Source organism: Cyprinodon tularosa, unplaced genomic scaffold (genome assembly GCF_016077235.1).
Source record: "Cyprinodon tularosa strain WSP-4 unplaced genomic scaffold, ASM1607723v1 ctg616, whole genome shotgun sequence".
NCBI classification, from domain to species: domain Eukaryota; kingdom Metazoa; phylum Chordata; class Actinopteri; order Cyprinodontiformes; family Cyprinodontidae; genus Cyprinodon; species Cyprinodon tularosa.
In genome coordinates, this window is record NW_024039359.1 from 300,585 (window position 1) to 323,568 (window position 22,984).

Genomic DNA, 22,984 nt, shown 5'->3' on the forward strand with positions numbered 1-22,984 from the left:
TTTACTCGAAACGAAGTCATTTAGAATGTTTTTAGAGCCTAAACAGTAGTGTATAGAATTTCCTAAAAGCGCGCACCTGCGCGTTCACAACGCTACGGAAACCAGATGAACGTGCGCATTCAGCGTCTGCTCTGCCGATAATGCAAGCATAGAAGAAGAAATGTGCTGTTTACCTGTGCAAAGAAAGAAACAACGAAAGAAAAATGTCTGAGGACTTCAGTGTTGAGGAAGAGCATGAGTTCTTTGCCGAGCTGAATGCGCACTTTCTTCTGGTTTGGTCTACCGCGGTTTCCGTAGACTCGTGAACGCGCTTTTAGGAAATCCTATACACTACTGTTTATGCTCTAAAAACATTCTAAATGACTTCGTTTCGAGTAAATTATGGATGCTACCCACTCATGACACTTGGAATACATTGGACGAGCAGTATGGAGGAATATTGACACGTTTTTTGTGGACTTTTATGGACCTTTCTGCCTCGAGCACCATAGACCTCCATTATTTGAATGTCAGCAGACAGCAAGAAGCCTCCCAGATCTCCAGATGCATTTGAGATATCAAAAAAGTACTCCAGAGTGTTGTTCAGCATGGGGGTGAGTAGAAAATGAAGGCTAATCATGTTTTGGGTGTACTATTCCTTTAAGCCTAGAGTCTAACTGCTTTCCAGCTGAAGGCTACGCTAAAGTAGCAACCAAATCCCTACAGAGATGAGTGTGCTTGCTGGACCGAGTCAGACCACCATTCCTACGATTCAGCAGTTTTAAAAACAAAGCGGCGTGTGTATGACGTCATCCACGTGCGCCGCCTACCGTTCATTCTTCCTGTCGGCTGAACTGCTGCTAGTATTCCTCACATGCCTGGAAGATGTCTAGTGCTGCTACCACAGATGATCTCGCTCTCCAAATGGAATTGAACGATTCAGATCAGCTAGTATGAATAGAAGGGGTAGAGCGTAGCCGCCTGTGGCCCAGGCTGCCTGTCACTACTCCAGTCCGCCGTGCGGATGACGTCATACACACTGAGCTTTGTTTTAAAAAGATATAAATATAAAAAAATCTAACTGCGGATGTCTGGGGGACAGTGATTGGCCTCCATGTTATGAATGCTGGCGTACCAAAAAGAATAAATGATGAACAGTTTAGTTTGTGCCTTCAAGTCGTTGCCCATAGGAAGACGTTACTTGGATATAACTTAACAGAATATCTTCAGAACGGCTCCAAATGACACTAAACTCATATGGGTGAGTAGAACATGATGAAATAACGTAAAATCAAGGACCCAACGGAAAAAAACACAGCGTTCCCCTTTAAATGGAGGTGTTCAAGTATTTATGGTCCTCTTCACTGCAGATGGATGATCAATAGATTGGAGTGGACCCCGCTATGATGTGGACACTGCACTGGTCTGTTGTGGGGCATAAAAAGCTGAGCCAAAAGGCAAAGAATGTAATCTTGATCATGACCTAAACTGAAAAAGAAAAATGTCTTTACCCTCTCTGACTGCTTTGCTCCACCTCGTCGCCAATGTGTGTCCAACTTTTCAGTTTTAAAATCCTGACCTTTACATGGCTAAGCTAAGAACAGCAGCTGCTCTGTTAATGGCTGCATCAACTGGACAAAAGTATTTTTGTCTTCATCTGAACCCCTGAAGACTCAGTGGAAGGATTTTATTTTATTTTTGATGGAAATATATCTGCTAAATCTCAGAAGGTTTTGCATTTCAGAGAATTGCTTTCACAAAATTGGTGCGAACAAAGTAGGCTTCTTCACACACCTTAGACTGAAGAGTGAATGGATACCAACTGTCTGTTAGAAATAAGAATAAATATTAAGAATAAGTTTACTGTGTGTGGGTGCTGAGCCAGAAGGCCTGGAAACATAAAAGCAGTGCAGCTCATATTTGGCCCTCAGCTGTTTTTATAAGCAGTTGGTTTTTAGAAGATGGATAATCTACTCTGTGCTTCACAAAGAGTAATTTCTGAACCAGGATTAAACCACCGTAGTTAGAAGCAGGCCGGTCAGTTTAATACAGCAGACAGATGCCATTAGCCGCTCAGGATAAATGTGAGGTGTTGATATATTTCTTTATAGATTGAAAGGTTGTTTATGGTCTACGGTTTCTAGGCGCCTTTAAAAATAGGATTGTTTCATCTTTAGAAGCAATGCTCTGTGCTCTTTGTTGAGATGTTTAGAGAGAGATTTGTCTGTATTTCCCAGAAATAAAGAAATATATAATATCCTTGTTGAAAACATAACTGAATGAATGAGCGCCCATCTGATCAAGCTGCTATTGTTATGTGTTGTTATCACATAGGCTGCACAGAAGGGTCTGTAGAAGCCTATCGATCTAGGTAGGTCTTCATCTTCTTATTAATCCCAGCTGTTACCATTCAAAACTCTAACAGGCTGTCATGGTTGTGTTGTAGGGCTGCAGACTTCAGAAGGATGGGGGTGTGGGAAGCTAAAATAGCTTGTTTTGAAAAAATGTAGACTGTCTGCCTAATCTGAGAGAAGTTTCCAGCTCAAAACAGCAAAACATGCTTTGGAGGGCTCATCATTAATATTCTTATTTTAGAATGTATTATATCATAATCAGAGTTCTCTTAACTTTTTCAGTCATTTTCTGTCTATTTGATAGTGTTTTTAGCTGAATCCTACCTTGATAGACTGTATGATCCTCCACAGTTGAAGAAGGAAAACCTTTTCTGACAATGAAGGTCCAAGGATCTCTGTGAAAGAGAACAAATAAAACTAAACAGAAGTGAAGTAAAAGAAGATTAAATAACAAAAGGCTTAGAGATAAGGTTAGAATTAGAATAAATCTAAAGGCAGTGGATTACCCCCTCTTCATATTTGACGTGCACATGTAAAAAATGTCTGTGCTTGTGCCTGTATTCAATTCAATACTTTATTTATCACAAAAGGAAATTAAATGTTACAATAATTAATCTTGTTTAAACCAATTAATGTAGGTGTTGATATCTATAGTCAGAAAGGATCTTCTGTAGAGGTCTGTCTGGATCAGCCTCTGACTGAAGAGCCTCTGTTGGTGTCTAACAGTCTGATGAAGAGGATGCTCACTTCTAGAGGAGTTCCTAGAACAGAGCCGGCCTTCTTTATCAGCTGGTTGAGCTTCTTTCAGTCATTAGCGCTGATGATGATGATGATGATGATGATGATGATGATGATGATGATGATGATGATGATGATGATGATGGACCAAGGGATTTCTACTCCTCCTCCACTTCTTCTCCCAGGATGTTAACAGGATTCAACTTGTTCTGAAATCTTCAATCATCTCCTTGTTTTGTTGACCTTCAGGATCAGATGATTGTTTCCACATCATGCCACAAAGCGCTTCACCAGCTCTCTGTCCTCAGCTTCTGCTCCATCTTTGATGCTCCCAATGACTGCAGAGTCATCCCAGGATTTCTGCAGATGACAGGACTCTGTCTGGTCCTGGAAGTCAGAGGTGAACAGAGGGAAAAGGAATGGAGAGAGTACCGTCCCCTGTGGTGCTCCTGTGCTGCTGGATCATACAGCTGAGCCTTCAGTCTACCAACCTGTGGTCTGTCTGTCAGGTAGTCTTTGATCCAGGTGGTTGTTGATGCCTCCACCTGAGTCTGCTGGAGTTTCTCTGAAAGTAAGTCAGTCTGAATCTGGAGAAATCAAAGACCACTATCCTCACAGTGCTGTATGCCTTGGCTAAATGACAGTGGGTTTATTGAAGCATGTGGATGATGACATCATCAACTCCATCTCCATGGCGATAAACAAACTGCAGGGGGTCCTGATAGCTGCTGGTTTGATTGCTGAAGTGCTGTAGAATCCAACAGGGCTGCTCTGCTCAGGCCTTCAGGACTCTGACATCATCAGGACCTGCTGACTGATTACCATCCAGTCTCTCCTGTTGCCTCTTTACTGACTTCTAGAGGCAGACAGGTGGAAGGTGGAGGGAGCAGCTCCACCTGCTGGTCTGGCTGATAATAGAAGCAGGAGAGTGAATGTCAGAGGAGGGCAGGATGTCCATGTGACTGTGGGCAGGAGAGAAAGATGCTGAACTGAACCTGATGAAGAATGGATTCAGTTCTTTGGTTCTGTCCAGACCTCCATCTGTCTGATCATCCTTCAGCTGGAACCCTGGGATCTTCCTAATCTCTGATATTCTTCTGCTGGAGCTTATGCTGGTGAAGATTCTCCCTCAGGTCATAGTCATTCCAAAAAAAAGTAAGGAAAACAATCCACTGGACTTTTTTTTCCAGGTTTAAAGATGTTTTGCTTCCCATCCAGGAAGCATTTTTAATTCAAAATGTCAGAATTAGGGTTGAGTTCAAAGCTTTATATAGTAGTCCAAAAACTTGTTTTGGCTTAAAAAACATTCAGATTGAACCAGAAGGACGAGTACGCCCCTTAGGAATGGGGAGTCTTTTTGGGGTTCTTTATTAGCCTGCAATACCCGATACTGGGCCATTACTCTGAAAGGGGGTCGTTTGGGGGAATTGCTTCCCCCTCCTGAGACACCGGATTGTCTCCATAGCCTCTCCGAGGTCTTCCAACATCGGAGTTTTTGCTTCAGCAACCAGCCGAGCCACCTGCCGCTTAGACTGCTGGTACACATCAGCTGCTTCTGGAGTCCCACAGGTCAATAAAGCCTAATAGGACTCCTCCTTCAGAGTGACAGCTTCCCTCTCCGCTGTTGTAAACCGGTTGACACCAGCAGTTGCAGCCATGACATGCACCGGCAACCTTGCAGCCACAGCTCCGACTAGGCGCCTCAACAACAGAGACACGGAACATGGTCCACTCAGACTCAATCTCCCCCACCTCCCTCGGAACGTGTTCAAAGCTCTGCCAGAGGTGGGAGTTAAAGCAGGTGAAGTGTCTTTCCCAAGGACACAACAACACTGAAAGCTGGAGCCTGAGCTTAAACCAATGACCAAAGGCTGCATCCCACACCACTGTAGCCCAACAGCACTTCAGGGGGGAGAAGTCTGAAACCTGCCACCTATAGCAGCCTACCCCAGACACTGCTACCTGCCCACCAAGGTGATAATCTGATCCTCACACTTTAACACAAACAGTGTTCCACCCCCCTGCTCTGCCTAGGCCCCACTCTGCCTACCCACCACTCAACTTGCCCCCCACTCAACCTGCCCCCCACACAACCTGGCCCCACTTTACCTGCCCCCTCCCTGCCTGCCCCCCACTAAACATGCCCCCACTCTACCTGCCCCCCACTAAACCTGCACCCCTGGACTACAGAGAGGAGGTGGAGCAGCTGGTGGTGCAGAGATAACAGCCTGATCCTGAAGGTGGAGAAGACCAAGGAGATCATGGAGGACTTCAGGAAGAACCGGCCTAACCAGGCTCAACTGCTTATCAACAGCTCAGCTGTAGAGGTAGTCAGCAGCACCACATTCATCACAGACACCCTCACCTGGACTGGAAACACCACCTCACTGGTCCAAAGGGCCCAGAAGCGCTTGGACTTCCTGCGGAGGATGGGGAGAACCCCCCCCCCCCCCCCCAATCCTCCCCACCTTCTCCAGAAGCACCATAGAGAGCGTTCTGAGCAGTTGTCTCACTGTGTGGTGTGGAGGCTGCAGCGCCTCAGACTGGAAGAAGGTGAGAACAGCAGAGAGGATCATGGCGGCTCCTCTTCCGTCCATTAAAGACATTTCATCCCAGCGCTGCGTGTCCCGAGCCCATGACATCATCAATGACCCCTCACCCCCCACCATGGACTGTTCTCCCTGCTGCCCTCTGGGAAGAGGCTTCACAGCATTCAATGCAGGACCAGCAGGTTCTGCAGCAGCTTCTTCCCCACCACCATCACACTGATGAACTGTTGAGGAAACTAAATCATGTCACAGACTCTGCATCTCACTGATGACACCAAACATGCACTACATGGTGAATCTTTAAAATAGAATTCAACTCAAATGTGTTTTACTGCATTTTGCACCCCATCTATTTATTAATTCTGCAATGCTCTGAAGCTTTCACATCAATGCCTTTTGCACCATGTCTCTGAAAAACTGTTAACACTGCTGCACTTGTTTGTTCTTTTTCACTGCTAAGCTGCTGCTAAAAAAAAAGAAATATTCACTGTTGGAAAGCTGTATAAACAACATTTTTATTGTGTATACAGAATTACAATAAAGCTTTTCTAAGTCTAAATGGAAGCTCACGCCATAGTTTATTTTTTATTTTTTTGGAGTTTTTACATCACTAGTGGCTCGTTTTTTCAACAGCAGGCTGACAGGAAAGGGGGAATGAGAGAGAGGGAGAGACATGCGGCAAAGGACCACAGGTTGGATTGGAACCCGGGTCGCCTGCGTCTAGGACTAAGGCCTCTGTATATGGGTCATGTGCGCTAACGACTGCTACACCTGCACGCCCAGCTTCTGCCATCTTGGCTTCAGTATAGTTGGGAGAACAGTTTTCAAATCCAGTTTGGTGGGATGTTGAGGTTTCTGTGATCTTAGTGAGGTGGTGCAGGGATCTCTGAGGGTCCTTGTTTTGGTTTATCTCTCCCTGCGTCTGTCTCTATTATGTGGAGGTAGTTTTTGGGGTTTTGTTGCTCTTCAGTGTTTGGTTGTAGGGTTCTCTGTTTGATGACAATGATTTATTTTTCTGCTCTTTTGAGGAGCCTTTCTAAATCTGTTAGGATGATTCTGGCTTTTGCAGATTTTGATTCATTTTGTAGTTTAATTTCATGAACTCCAAAGTTCATAAAACTAGCTGCCCAATCTGAGAGACTTTTCTGTTTGTTGGGTGTGGCTGATCTGAACTGTTGGTAGATCTAGTGTCCGCTGCTAGATTGGGTTGAGGAAGCTGCTTCCAGTCCACTGCAGAAAAACGTTTTAGTTTAAGTCATACGTTAGAGATCAGAGCTTTAAATTTGATTAGTTTTATTTTACGTCCTGTTTTACTCCCTAGTTTAATGGTGCAGCTAGTTCAGTTCAGTGGAGCTGTTGCTGCCAAACCCTGCAGCTACTGGCTGACTATTTAAACGGCACACTTCATTTAGTGATAAAAATGACTATATTCTGTTATCTTCACATGTTTGGTATCACGGGATTCAGTGATCCACAACCCCATCTATCATGTGTCTTTTTATGATGATCTCTGGCCAAAGAAGAACCATGTTTGCGGCATATCTACTTATTTTAGGCCTATTGAGGGGTCTCTAAATGTTAAACACGTCAACATTTTCTCATCCAGGTTGTCCTAAAATGTAAAACTCCTTCCTGACCGGAACCTTGCAAAGTTTCGAAGCTGTCAGAGCTGCAATATTAATCTACATTAGTTTATATGTCTAATATAGACTAAACGGTCAAACGGCCAGGCTATATTTCTTTCTTTTCATCTGTATTCATTTAACAAAGTTGCAGGAAATGTTTTAAAGCTAAGAATGCATTTCATTTTTGATAGACCTTAAAGATGAGTGAAAACATTCTTAGGGTTTAGCGGTTGGCTAGCTGAAGTAGCAAGTCATCCGTCCTGGAAGCGTCCTATCCCAGCTGGAGGGAAGGAGCTCCAGTGTGGGTCCATAGGGAAGACCCTTTAGGGAAGACCCTTCATGCTAATGCCTGCTTTGGGGAGGGGCAGCCTAGTGGTTAGGGCATTGGGCTTGGAATTTAGATGTTCTTTCATTCATGAATTTTGTGTCATTCGCTGATTGTTGGATGTTTTTAACTCCTGGATAGTAGAAGTGGACTCCACTAGGCCAGTAAATCAAGACTTAGATCCTTTCATTTCTTCTGTATGAAAAAAAAACTATTCAAGTCAGTTTATTTCTGTAACTCAAATTCATAGTATGTCACCTCAAGGCTCCTTACAGAGAAGACCTACTGGGATCGAGTTTTTAAGGCTGGAGAAGAAGAAATAATTGTCATGATCTTGGCACTGATGGCTGGCTTAATTTCTCATTACAATCACCTGTCAGCCAAGCGGCTGGCACCCACCTCTTTCTCTGGCCACGGACTGAATTCTACACCAGGTTAGTGACTTACGCGTTCAGATGATCCTCCTTCAAGTATTCGTGATCACGAACCTGTGTTTCCTTTCTCTAGTTTCCTGCCTCAGACACCCTTGCTGCAGCTTCTCTGATGCACCAGTTTGTATATAAATACTTTTTGAGTAATCCCACTGTCTGTCTTGCCTGAATACTGGATCCTCTGTTCTGAGTCATGACAATAACAGGCAACAAGATACCCAAGGACCCATGTATCTTTTACTTGGGCTGGCTGGAGAGTGAAGAGATACAAAGGAAAGACATGCATCTCCTCAAAATCCTGATAGTTTCAGCCAAAAAGGTGGTTAGTAGAAAGTGGTTAAAAAGTGAGCCCTTCACACCTGTTGCAGTGGAAATCTGCACTATGCTGAAAATGATCTACCGCCTGAGGATCAAGTCCAAACACCAGAAACAACGCTGGAGAAAATGGCTTAATTACACAAAGCAGTAAGGACTTACCCTCAGGAAGACTTAAACACCAGACTAAACTATATAAAAAGACCTGCGCGACCCCCACCCCCCCAAAACAATGACTCTGTTACCCCTTTATTGTATGTTTGTTGCCTTTTTCTTTTCTATTCAAACCTGAACAATACTAAATAAAAAGTTAAAATAAAACCTCTTCCTTGTTTGGATGCTGCATATATGAATGTTCACTGTTTCCCTGAGGACACAACACACACACTATGTCCACACATCCACAATCTATGTGTCTAATCTTCACAAGTCCCCCCCCCCCCGACAGAAATTATCAAAATGATTATATATACTGTGATTTTTAGTATCAAAAGCTGTTCTGGCATCAACGACCACCAGCATATCTCGTTTTATCTACAGTTTCTAATTTCCTCAATGTATTCAATTCATGCATGCTATTTTGGAAGCCATACTGACTGTGCAGTCATTGATGTTTTTCAATCATACTGTCTAGTCTGTTTTTAAATAGACTGTCGAGAACTTTGACAAATAAACCCTGGTCTGTTTGGATCCGACTGTCCAGTCCAGTCAGGAACGTAGCTGTCTGAGATCTGCGCATGTCTGCAGGTCAGATCCTAACCCTGATCACTCTGACTGACAACAAATGAAAGCAGAGATACGGAAAAAAAAAACCTCATTTCTGTTTTACCTTTCAGGAATCATAAACTAGTAGCAGCTGCCAACATCTGACTGTTCTGAAAAGAATTTACCGTGATATGCTAGGAAGAGGAGGAAAAGCAATGTACAGCAGAAAAAGGAGCTGTGGATGTCAGTGATAGAGGAGACAGCTGCTTTCTGAGCTAAATTCCAGGCCTGTTTCATTGCTTTTCTCTGTCTTCCTGTTCAGATTCGAATGAATAAACACCATCAGTTCTATAAAAACCGTTAGAAAAGGAGTAAGTTCCAAACATGGATGTATTCGGCTGTCAGATACATGCATGTAGAGATGGGGATCGACCAGGATGCAAGGTGAGCTAACGCTGGCCTGGAGCTTCCCAAACACTGGCTGCACGTTTGGAAACCACTAGCACACATCCACCAGTCAGAGAAATACCAACAAATTAAAATGTTTCTGTGGCTCTTCTGGAATCCCACTCCACCAGACCCGCCCTATTTGGCACCAGTGTGAAAAGAACAGGCGGCAAGAGTCATTTACCCAGAATCCCGCAGTGACCACATAATTTTCCCCATCCATTTATTTTGTCTTCATCATGACAGGGAAAGTAATAGTAACCCAAGGCTGTCCCTCAATCAGTTTCTCAACCCTCTTAATCTTCCCTGCATTATGTTTGTTACACCCTAATGGTTCCTGAAGGAACCGCAAAGCCTCTGCTTCCAAAACACATCATCTCAGCCTGAAGGTTTGCAGAAAATTTGTCAGAAGCAACACGAGTTCAAACAAATGTGTGAATGAATCTGTAATGTCAGTCCTTTGGATGTTATCTAAAGAACAAGCAGGAAATATCCCCTGAATGAAGCAAATTTAAATAGCAAATAAATACATTTAGCAGGTATATGTTAGGAGTGACTCTTGGAATTTTCTCCAGAGCTAAACTGCAGCCAGAGTTCTGCTGAAAAGGAAAAATAGATCATATCTCTCCTATCCGAGCTTCTCTTCGTCAGTAAAATCCAGAATCCTCCTTCTCACACATGAAAACTGGATCAGAACTTGTCTGATTAACTGTTTCCTTCCTAGACAGAGATTACTGTGGAGCTGGTATACTGTTAGCTTTTCTAACATACTAAGTCTTTATACATCAGTGGTTCTATGCTTCTTTTTCTATGTCTGCTTCTGTCTCCTTGAACCCCAGTCGGCCTCAGCAGATGGCCGCTCACACTGAGCCTGGTTCTGCTGGAGGTTTCTTCCTGTTCAAAGGGAGTTTTTCATCTCCACTGTCGCTACAAGCATGCTTAGTGTGAGGGATTGCTGAAGAGCAGTGATCTCAAACTCAAATCCTGGAACTTTAAGATGTGTCTCTTGCCCTATATGCATGAATCAGATGGCTACTTTCACATTGGATTCTCTACCTGCTGATCCAGGAGGAGAGAATCCTGCAGAGTCAATGAGTCGATGCAATCAGCTGGTTTTCCTTAGATAGAAAACTTTCAATCAATCTGACTGGATGATCTGGTTGAATCGTCTCTATATAGTGACCTGGGATGACATGATGTGAATTGGACCTATAGAAATAAACTGAATAGAATTATCAGTGAATATGACATCAGGTGACCACAGTGTGACACAGAGGAGTTATTGCTATGCAGGCCAGGCTGCTGCAGATGTCAACTAAGCAGGTTCTTTTTAAGCCCAATTAAGCCCCAATTAACCTTCATAAACAGAATTGCACTTTTCTCCGACTGATTGAATTAAATATAATTTAAAACTATTGGACATGAAATATCATTTGGAAGAAGATAAGTGAGGTTTGTCATTTAAGGCAGTAGCAAACAGTAAACTAGTCTCTAAAATACGAAAACTAATAACTTTACCTCGGTTTTCAATTAATTGATATAATCCAACAACTTCTAAACTCATAGCTCGTCATTTATTGGTGGAGTTAATAAAGGGTTCAAATAAGCTAAGTTCTGACATTTTAGCATGTTTGAGGCTACTGCTGGTGGATAGGCTATGCTAGCATAATGTAATGTTTTTGACTTACCTGCTCCATTAGGAGCAGATCTTACATTAGACCAGAGCTGTTTTCTTTTTTAGTCTCTACTCCTCTGCTGTGACTGACAGCTTCTCTCTAAAGGCTGTGGGAACCCACAGACCCCCAGCTGACCCTCTTAGCTAGTTGAGGTACATTATTATTTCCTCTTTTTCTGAAACCAAATTTCCTAAACATCACTGATCTGACCAGGTGGACTGGGTTAGGTTATCCGTCTCTAATTTAACTAGGTTAAGGCAGTCTGCTGGAACAGAGCCAGGCCATCAGCAGCACCAGGGACTCCATGCAGGGCCTGAACTTTTTCAACAGAAAACAGTTTGTTTATTGTTAATCATTTATCTGCCTATAGGGTAGGATAAATATTGCACTACTGGTTTGAACTGATGTTGATTTATGATGTGAAACAAAAGAGCAATTCCACTTATATGGAACAAACTTAGGCCATAAAGTGAAACTAATTTCTTAAATCCAGTAAGTTCTGGGATCCAGAATCAGATGTAAATGCAGACACAGAAATAATCTCAAATACAAACAGCTGTATACAGTAGAAAAAGAATGAAATGTTGTCTAACACATCATTTCAAAGATCCTACCGAAATCCCAGCTTGCTGATGAAGCGGCTGCCTAGCCTGGATAAGCTCGACTTGGCTGATTCTTCCAGATGATTTGAACCTTCATCATTGATCATCAAAGACAGGATGAGACCCGCCTCCACGTCATCTATGAACTTTGCAAGGCGGCGGCTCTCCTGCTTACTGCGGTAGGTGTCGAACCTGCAACACAAAGATTGCTGAAAGCGACCAATCAGATAAAAGGATTTGATGTTCTGCAGTTAGTGAGAATTTTTCTGCTAAGTAAACAAATAATGTGAGCGTAATATTCCTGGAAAGGCCGGCGTATAAAGGAGGTGGTTAGAAGGTCAAAGCAGTCTATTCCACTCATTCTGTCAATACTTTATTGTAACCAGTTTGAATATCAGGCCTACAGAACACCCAACAACCCTAGCTCTGCTGACCAGAAAGAACCTGGGAAACCAAACAGGGAGGCCCCCCAGAAGGTCCTGAGCCTCCCAATAGACAAGAATGTCCTGAACCCCCCCTTAGACCAGAATGTGCTGACCCCCCACCCAGACCAGAATGTGCTGAACCCCCCCCTAGACCAGAATGTCCTGAACCCCCCCACTAGACCAGAATGTGCTGAACCCTCCCTTAGACCAGAATGTGCTGACCCCCCCAGACCAGAATATGCTGAACCCCCCCCCTAGACCAGAATGTCCTGAACCCCCCAGACCAGAATATGCTGAACCCCCCCCTAGACCAGAATGTCCTGAACCCCCCCTTAGACCAGAATGTCCTGAACCCCCCCCACTAGACCAGAATGTGCTGAACCCTCCCTTAGACCAGAATGTGCTGACCCCCCCAGACCAGAATGCGCTGAACCCCCCCTTAGACCAGAATGTGCTGAACCCCCCCTAGACCAGAATGTGCTGAACCCCGCCTTAGACCAGAATGTCCTGACCCCCCCATTAGACCAGAATGTGCTGAACCCCCCCCCCACTAGACCAGAATGTGCTGACCCCCCCAGACCAGAATGCGCTGACCCCCCCCTTAGACCAGAATGTGCTAAACCCCCCCTAGACCAGAATGTGCTGAACCCCTCCTTAGACCAGAATGTCCTGAACCCCCCCATTAGACCAGAATGTGCTGAACCCCCCCTTAGACCAGAATGCGCTGAACCCCCTCTAGACCAGAATTTCCTGAACCCTCCCTTAGACCAGAATGTGCTGAACCCCCCAGACCAGAATGTCCTGAACCCCCCTTTAGACCAGAATGTGCTGAACCCCCCCTTGACCAGAATGTGCTGAACCCCCCCATTAGACCAGAGTGTGCTGAACCCCCCCTTATACCAGAATGTGCTGACCCCCCCTTAGACCAGAATGTCCTGAACCCCCCCATTAGAGCAGAGTGTGCTGAACCCCCTTCTTAGACCAGAATGTGCTAAACCCCCCCATTAGACCAGAATGTGCTGAACCCCCCATTAGACCAGAATGTGCTGAACCCCCTTCGAGACCAGAATGTCCTGAACCCCCCCATTAGACCAGAGTGTGCTGAACCCCTCCTTAGACCAGAATGTCCTGAACCCCCCCATTAGACCAGAGTGTGCTGAACCCCCCCTTAGACCAGAATGTGCTGAACCCCCCCCTTAGACCAGAATGTACTGAACCCCCCCATTAGACTAGAATGTGCTGAACCCCCCCTTAGAGCACTGCTTTGGGCAGTAGAGAACAGTCACTCCATATCACTCCTTTCAGCTCCAACTTGCTGCTCTTAACCAGTTCCAGCCTGTGCCTCTCTTCAGTTTGAAGATGGTTATAAAGTTTATGAATTCTTCTGGCTCCCCCAGAGACCCCCCCCCCCCCCAAAAGATGGTTTTAATGCTATTTCTTCATCGGTCCTGCTCAATTTCAATAGCAGTGTTGCTAAAAATGTGGTCCCTGGGGTCTGAAAGCACGCCGTGGAGCAACCCTTCATTAAGAAACAGGCCTTGAAAGTGAAACTTTAGAAACAAGTTTCAACTCAATATCAGAGAAGGTTGTATTAGTGCCATTAAATGTGTCTTGGACAGTAATGGAATCTTACAGCACAGAGTGGGCCGCAGTATTTTAATCGCATATCCTGACAGTCTAGGTCACTTCATGCCTTCAACTGGGTCGGGGACGGGGCCACCTGTGGAGCTGGTTGACAGTTGCCTTTTGTATCTATGCTTCTTTTTCTATCTCTGCTTCTGTCTCCTTGAACCCCAGTCGGCCTCAGCAGATGGCCGCTCACACTGAGCCTGGTTCTGCTGGAGGTTTCTTCCTGTTCAAAGGGAGTTTTTCCTCTCCACTGTCGCTACAAGCATGCTTAGTGTGAGGGATTGCTGAAGAGTCAATGAGTCGATGCAATCAGCTGGTTTTCCTTAGATAGAAAACTTTGAATCAATCTGACTGCAAAGTGACCTGAGATGACATGATGTGAATTGGAGCTATAGAAATAAACTGAATAGAAGTTACCTTTCTTTTTTCACCATAACTCCTATGTCTGGATTCCATTTGTTTTTTAATAATATGTCCTGCCCTTTCATTGCTGATTTAAATGCTGCTAATTGTCTGGAGGAAGTCAAGGCTCACATGACATCCGTGTCAGAAAATTTAATTTCTGTTCCTTCCTTCTTTCATATATTGATGTAAGCTATTTACTCTCTATAACTCTCTAACTAGAGCTGGAGGTTGTCAGCCCGGATATGGTGGATCATGCAGAGCGGGGGAGCAGCTGAGCCGATAATGAGTCTCTCTGCTGGACAGAGCAGTGGGGAATCCACTCCCCCCTGAAGGTCTCGAAAAAGGCGCCAGGCTGCTGGGGCTCCACACAGAGTCTGCAGGCCTTTTGCAGGAGCATCCCTGTTAAAATCAAGTCCAAAATCTGCTGTTTGCCGGAAGAACCATCATTTTTGTGGAGTAGGGGACGGGAAGCCACTTGGTTGGCCCATAAAGACGCAGCATGTTCAAAATAGACCCCGCTACCTGCCCAGGGCTTAAAAAGGGGGTCTCTTTGAGCTCCGGATGCAGATTTATGGGCCATCAATTTTTTGCCTAAAATTTAGGGACATGGCATCCAATTAACTCAGTTTAAGCAACTTAACATGGACCGATTGGGACCAAAATCTGAACAAACCATTTTCACATGGTTTTTGACCAATGAGCCAGAACAAAATCTGATGGCTGGACATTTTCAGGTTCCCACATATGCAACACGTTTCCCAAAACGCCAGCATCCATTAAGGACACGTGGTGACCGTTGAATTGTGGGGTCATTTTCGGTGCACTTAAAGACTAGCCCTGTGTATGCATTTGAAGCATTTTGTCAAGGCTTTCACAAGGATGCGGGTGCTGAAGAAGGCATGTCACTAAGTGCCTCAAAGCCTGAGATAGGAGAGCTTAGGTTGACCCGGCCTTGCCATGTGGGGGATGGGGGGGGGACATTAGGTTTAGATTGAATGTGACGATAACGTATGCCATGTGAGCCAGAATCCCCACCACCACCCCAGCCGAGTAATCAAAGATTGTGAACCATTAGTTAAAATGAGGTCAGGCAAAATGGCAAGTTCTTCTCCCCCCTTTTCTCACTTATCGCTTCTTGGCCTTTTGGCTAAGATCAAGCCGTGAACCCTTTAGGGGCCCCCGCCTGGAGGAGAACTTCATGCAGTTAAAACTCTTCCTCTATTGTCTTTATACAGATGTTTTAATAAGCGTGCAGCATAATTAGAAATCACTGGTAATAAACAGATCCAGACTGCTGCAGGTAATGGATGGTGACCTCAGGGTGAAGGGACGGCTTTATCAGCACTACTTAGTGGGAACCATCAACCATTCAGACACTTGGAGGGAAAGTTAGAACCCATGAAGCTCAGAGCAGCTGAGTCTACCTCAGGTGTGACTCACCTGTCACTATGCAGCACCTCTGAGGAACCCGGGTGGATGACATGGAGAATGATGCCTCGGCTCCCCCAGCTTCTTTGGAACAGGACGGTTCTCTTGCTGCTCTGATTAGGATGGAGGGTCTGGTTGAGGAAAGTCCAGGCCAGCTTGTTTCTACCAAACATCTCCAGGGTTCCTCCTGCTCCAACTCCAATGTATTTCCTCCCAAAGTAGCTGTGTTCTTCATCACCGTCATCCAACCTAATCAGAACAGGAAGCATTTTCCATTCATATAAAAATAAAACGGTTTCATCTGTTAATAATCTGACTCCTCAGATTATGCTGGAGGAAAGAGGATCTGTGTGGATTAGATCTGTGCTTCACTTGTCTGGGATTTCTTTTAATTCATTCTACCTATAAAGGGATAACTGGCTTAAAAAACACACTGGCATCATCCCAGTAAATCTAGCATCTGTAACGTTATTTTCCAATCAGAAACTTTAAATCTACAAAATCAAATCTACTTAATGCAAATCTAGTTAATGCAAATCTAGTTAATGAAATTGAGATAATGCAAATCTAGTTAATGCCAATCTAGTTAATCCAAATCTAGTTAATGCAAATCTAGTTAGTTAAAATCTAGTTAATGCAAATCTAGTTAATGCAAATCTACTTAATGCAAATCTAGTTAATGCAAATCTAGTTAGTTAAAATCTAGTTAATGCAAATTTGTTAGTCAAAATCTATTTAATGCAAATCTAGTTAATGCTAATCTAGTTAGTGCAAATCTAGTTAATGCAAATCTAGTTAGTGCAAATCTAGTTATTGCAAATCTATTTAATGCAAATCTACTTAATGCTAATCTAGTTAATGCTAATCTAGTTAATGCTAATCTAGTTAGTGCAAATCTAGTTAATGCAAATCTAGTTAGTTCAAATCTAGTAAATTGAAGGTTGTGTTTAATGTTCTTATACATAATGTAAGAGAAGTGGGTAGTTAGTACCTGACTTTATTAGTTTCCTACCGACAGCGATAATGAGGCATGAGGTCAAAGCTGAAAACCTCAACCCTGCTTCCACTCATTGGTTCATGGTTAGCAGCCAATCATGAGCGTAGGAGGGAGAGTGCCTTCCACGCATGCTGATGGTTCTCTAGGTGTGGGGTTAGGTACTTCAGCACTGTCTCGTTCCCGGTGGCCGCTGGCCAGGGCCTGGGGATCCTGGGCCCCCCACTAGGAGGTGGTGCATCCTGGTCCACCTTGGGCGTGACCGGCCGCCAGCAGAGCCCTAGGGCCGTGGCCCTGTGGAACCTCACCATTATGGCCGGGCCCCTTTTAGGTTTGGCCCCTGTGGCGTTGGGCCCCGGGGTGCTCTCATCTAACCTTCTCTGGTGGGTGTGTCCATCCGTATGTCAGCCCTCCTGCTGGTGCCTCTGAATATCTAAGGCAAGGCTGGCCTCTTTATCTGGCCCCTGTAGAGTGAGTTTGGAGCTGCTGACTATTAAGCAATTAAGCATATTTTCCTCCAGAATAATCTTTGTAAATCCTTTATACCCAGCCATGCTCATACATACTAACCACAGGAGTAAATACAGAGCTGCAACTACAGATATATCCCATCCTGAATAATATTGTGGAATCTGTAGCTTTTTCCTTTTAAACAAACGGAAGTCTAAAAGATACCTGCTGCTCTAAAAGCTTTTTCTTGATGTTTAGTTGACAGTAGTCTCCTTTTTACTGTTATGTTCCCTGTTTTCTCAGCTGTCTACATACACTATATTGCCAAAAGTATTTGCTCACCTGCCTTGACTCACATATGAGCTTAAGTGACATCCCGTTCCTAATCCATAGGGTTCAATATGACGTCGGTCCACCCTTTGCAGCTAGAACAGCTTCAACTCTTCTGGGAAGGCTGTCCACAAGGTTTAGGAGTGTGTTTATGGGAATTTTTGACCATTCTTCCAGAAGCGCATTTGTGAGGTCGCACACTGATGTTGGACGAGAAGGCCTGGCTCTCAGTCTCCGCTCTAATTCATCCCAAAGGTGTTCTATCGGGTTGAGGTCAGGACTCTGTGCAGGCCAGTCAAGTTCATCCACACCAGACTCTGTCATCCATGTCTTTATGGACCTTGCTTTGTGCACTGGTGCACAGTCATGTTGGAAGAGGAAGGGGCCAGCTCCAAACTGTTCCCACAAAGTTGGGAGCATGGAATTGTCCAAAATGTCTTGGTATGCTGAAGCATTCAGAGTTCCTTTCACTGGAACTAAGGGGCCAAGCCCAGCTCCTGAAAAACAACCTCACACCATAATCCCCCCTCCACCAAACTTTACACTTGGCACAATGCAGTCAGACAAGTACCGTTCTCCTGGCAACCGCCAAACCCAGACCCGTCCATCAGATTGCCAGATGGAGAAGCGCGATTCGTCACTCCAGAGAACGCGTCTCCACTGCTCTAGAGTCCAGTGGCGGCGTGCTTTACACCACCGCATCCGACGCTTTGCATTGCACTTGGTGATGTATGGCTTGGATGCAGCTGCTCGACCATGGAAACCCATTCCATGAAGCTCTCTGCGCACTGTTCTTGAGCTAATCTGAAGGCCACATGAAGTTTGGAGGTCTGTAGTGATTGACTCTGCAGAAAGTTGGCGACCTCTTCGCACTATGCGCGTCAGCATCCGCTGACCCCGCTCCGTCAGTTTACGTGGCCTACCACTTCGTGGCTGTCGTTCCCAAACACTTCCATTTTCTTATAATACAGCTGACAGTTGACTGTGGAATATTTAGGAGCGAGGAAATTTCACGACTGGATTTGTTGCACAGGTGGCATCCTATCACAGTTCCACGCTGGAATTCACTGAGCTCCTGAGAGCGACCCATTCTTTCACAAATGTTTGTAAAAACAGTCTGCATGCCTAGGTGCTTGAATTTATACACCTGTGGCCATGGAAGTGATTGGAACACCTGATTCCAATAATTTGGATGGGTGAGCAAATACTTTTGGCAATATAGTGTATGTATATAGCTATATATATATATAGATATATACAGCACTTTGATTTATGTTCCTCTGTGAACATGGTAGGAATGTTGGGTGGAATCTGTCAGGAATAAAACTGATGTAACTGAAACGCATCCTCCCCCTGAAGTCAAAGTGAAGTCAGCCAAGGTAGCAACCAGCAGCCAACTCACACTGGACTGGAGACTGTTACTGGGCCAAAGTTCCACAGGAACTTCATCTAAACCTTTCAAATTAAGATGTTTCCCAGAGACTGTGGAGAAATTAAGTGGATTATTTTCTAAAACACCACTTCCTGTCTCTTCCACTGTTTAGGAGCCTTTCCCTCTAGTTCTAACTAGGAGTCAGAACATGTCCCATGTTAGAGACTGTTTATAGATGACAGACCTCCTCCCTGCCATCTAAACAAACATCCCCAAAAGCTTTAGTCTTTTAAGCCACTAATCCAACTAAACTTGGATGATGTTACTCCATAAGCCCAGCTGATAATAACTCTAGAACCATCTTCTGTCTGTGGATCTTTCTTTCTTTTTTTTTTTTTTTTTTACTTATTTGTCCAACACCCACCACCACACTGCGAGGAACCCTCCATCCAGACGCACCTCCCCAGAAAAATCAACATGCCTGCCCTCCCAGGAGACAAACAAGCCCGCCGAACGGGAACCCCACCGACAGCAAACCACCTGCAAACGGGGGCCGGACAGAAACAACACCGGAAGGCCGATATGGACGAACCGACGGCACCAACCAAGCCCCCAGGCGGATTCCCCGACCCAAAAACACAACGAAACCACTCCACTCCCACCATCCACAGCAAACACATCCGCAAGGCAAAACAAGGGACAGAGCAGCCCCGTCTGGCATGTGCCAGAGAGCCAGAGCAGCAAAGCCGGCACAAGCAGCGAAAAGAAAGCAACAGACGCAACCCCGCCGCTCCCGCCCCGGCGCGAAAGCAGCACGACCCACCCCGCGCCGGCCGCGGCCCGCCCCCCGCCGCCAAACACCAAGCAACCCTCCACTCCAAAACCGCCCCCGCGCACGATGCCCACCGGCACCCGCCCCAACAAAGCAAAGCCACACCCCCGACCCGGGAGGCATCCCAAAGGGGCCCCCCCGAAGCCAGCAACCAGCCCACAACAGACACACATGAACCCCGGCCACAGGCGCGACCACCCATGCACATTGTCCCCCTGGACAATGCAACCACGCCAAGCGCTACAGCCAACCACCGAAATCCGGCACCGAAAGACGAGGCACGCTCCGACGACCCACAGAACAGAAGCACTCCGGCCGGCACCACAAAAGAACCGATGCCCGGCTCCCAGCCCCACCCAGCAGCAGCACAGCTACCAAGCCAGTAGCCCACGTCCGCCACCACGGAACCCCCCTAGCGCACCGCACGCGGCCGCTGTAGGACCCCCCTGAGGCACCCCAGACCCCGCCACGATGGAGGCAACAGACCCCCGGGCTAGACCCGCCAGGCACCCTGCTCTGAGCGCCCCCCCGAGCCCCCAGGACCCAAGGACCCCCGAACCACCCCCCATGCCCCTTGGACGCACCCCACAGCCCCCCACTACACTAAGTGATGAGCTGATCAAGGGAGCCCAGAGAGATCGGTCTGATGGGGATGCAGATGCTGTCTCAAAATAATATGATCCAACAACAGATCTCTGTACTGATTGATGTTGAGTTTATCCTTAATTTTCCAATTCATGAGGATAGTTTTCTTTGCGATACATAATGCAGTGAAGGCCATGCAAACTGATTTTTTTTCCATAGAACTTCCCTCAAAGTCACCCAGCAAGCAAACTGGAGGGGAAAGTGGGATTTTACAACCCAGGCACAGTGATAGATCCGTACATACCTGTACCTAGAATCTCTAAACCGGCATGCATAACCGTAACTCGTGAAAATAATTATCAAGTTGATTGCCTGTGCACTGTGGAAAGATGTTAGATTGCGCAAAACCCATCTTGAATAATCTTTGACCTGTATAGTGCACTCTGTGGAGGATTTTGTGTTGTATTAATTGTAAATTGGGGTTTCTAGTCATGTTAAAAGTTCTTAGACATATCTGAGCCCAGATGTTTTGTTCAAAGCTGGCTGATAAATCCTCCTCCCATTTAGTAATAGAAAGAGATATTGTATCATCCAGTTTAGTCAGTGTCCTGTATAATTTAGACAGTAGTTTGGGGGGTTTAACTCTAGAAACTCTGATATATTAGTTGGAATTTTTAAACCTCCATCAATATGCTTAAATTTATTTCTAATTATAGCTTTAATTTGCTCATATTCTAAGAATTTATTTTTGTTAATGCCATATTGCAAATTTAATCTAGCAAATGTGATAAACTCCGTACCTTCAAACAAATGATCCAGATAGTTAATACCTTTATTCTTCCAGTACGGAAAGTTTATCACAATATTGTTTTGTAGAATGTCAGGGTTATTCCAGATGGGCGTACGACTGCATAAGTGATGACTTCGTTATTTTTAGAAATTCCCACCATGCTGTCAGGGAAGAGCTGATGTTAATATTTTTAAAACATGGGTGCCGTTTGATCTTAGAGCTAATAACGGTTGGTGCCGTCGTCGATCCAGAGGAGTAATGGGAGAAAGTTATGTGATCAGATGAGGATCCCAAACAACACCATCTCTACTGTGAAGCATAGGGGTTGTAGCATCATGCTGTGGGAGTGCTTTTCTAAGGAGAGGAGGACCGAGGTCATGCATTGCCAGATTCTGGGGAACAACCTCCTCCCCTTAGTTAAAGCATTGAAGATGGGGGGAGGCTGGGTCTTCCAGCATCACAATGAGCCAAAGCACACAGCCAAGATAACAGAGGAGCGGCTCTGGAAGAAGCAGATCTAGGTTCTATAGCGTGGCCTAGCCAGTCTCTAGACATAAACCAAACAGAGAATCTTTGGAGGGGGCTCAAACTCTGTGATTCTCAGCAACAGCCCAGAAACCTGACTGATCTAGAGAAGATCTGTGAGGAGGAGTGGGCCAAAATCCCTCCTGCAGTGTTTGCAAACCTGCTGAAAAACTACAGGAAACTAAGGGGGTTTACAGGAAATGACCTTTGGAACTGCAAACAAAGGATACTGTACCAAATGTTAACATCGATTTTCTCAGGTGTTGAAATAATTATTTGCAGCTGAATCATATAAATAAACATTTTCTTTTTTAGTTTATGTCTCTCACAGTGGACATGCATCTACAATTTCAGATCTATTTGTAATTGGGAGAACTTGCAAAATAGCAGGGTGTTGAAATACTTATTTTTCTCTCTGTAAACTGGATTGCACAGTTGATTGATTGGTCATGTTTTGGAAGTAATCACATTTATTTGAAATATAAACTGCCCAAACAAAATTTGCACCCAAACTTTCCCACCAAGATCCATCTTTCTCCAACAGCAGCCACATTTCTTAAACTTGAAATGAATATAAACGCTTTCAGAGGAATATTTAAACAATGCAATTCCTTAAACAGGACCTTAATCTACCTATAGGCTTCATCTATTGGAAAAAAATCTGGAATAACAATCTGTGTCTTTTATAGGACACAAACTGTCCTACAGAACCCAGTAGGCACGGCGAATGATGCTCCAGATGGGATGTTCAGATAGAGTGCGATATAGACCCGAAGGCTGTGTCATCTACAACGTTGTTGATGTCTCTTTTATTAGGATCATATCTGAACCTGATTGGACCTCCAATCCAAAGAGAATCAGCTCCATGAAGGGAAATAATGAAAAAAAAAAAGCGTTATCACTTTTTACGTCAAGTCTCTGGTGTTTTAAAAAACACTGCTAACGTGAACTAAACCAGGTTACAAACACAAACATCCTTTTCAGTTGAAACCATCTGAGTATTTCTATGAACAGTTTTTCACTTGTTTATGAGATGGATTTTTACTATTGCGTGTTCAGGTTTGTTTAGTATAGTGCTTGAAAGAGTCTGATTTAATCTGTGTGAGTAAGCTAATACAGCTAATTCTGAGAAATGTCCCTGTTGGCACCCCGAAATGTCCCTGTTGGCACTGAAAGCAGCTGGGTTAAAGTTTATGTGTCCATATCACCTGCTGCTTATTCATTTAGATACATGTACCTTCCAAACAAGGAGATGGTCAGGTTGCCCTGATAGGGACAGGATGCACTTCCAATGTGCAGCTCTCCTCTGTCTCCTATCAGAATGTGCTTGGCCCGCAGCAGGATGGCCTGGGGGGTGTCAGCAATCACCAGCTTTCCTACAAAGGAGAGGGAGTGCAGATGAGCGATGGAGCCTCCAGATTAGTTCCCTAACAGCTAAAGCTAAGCAGGATCCATCAGTTCTCACACATCACA

The 22,984-nt window shown here is 44.9% G+C and overlaps 1 protein-coding gene across 1 annotated transcript in view; it reads right to left on the reverse strand.

Annotated features, from left to right (window-relative positions):
* The window catches only part of LOC119798269 (cell migration inducing hyaluronidase 1), a 134,494-nt gene that overhangs the window by 80,136 nt on the left and 31,374 nt on the right, over positions 1-22,984 (reverse strand). Inside the window, exons 4-7 of the mRNA XM_038307642.1 lie at positions 22,749-22,887; positions 15,646-15,882; positions 11,759-11,938; positions 2,658-2,728 (exon numbers count right to left, since the gene is read on the reverse strand). Coding sequence (XP_038163570.1) covers positions 2,658-2,728; positions 11,759-11,938; positions 15,646-15,882; positions 22,749-22,887 — 627 coding nt within the window. The remainder of the gene's footprint in view (positions 1-2,657; positions 2,729-11,758; positions 11,939-15,645; positions 15,883-22,748; positions 22,888-22,984) is intronic.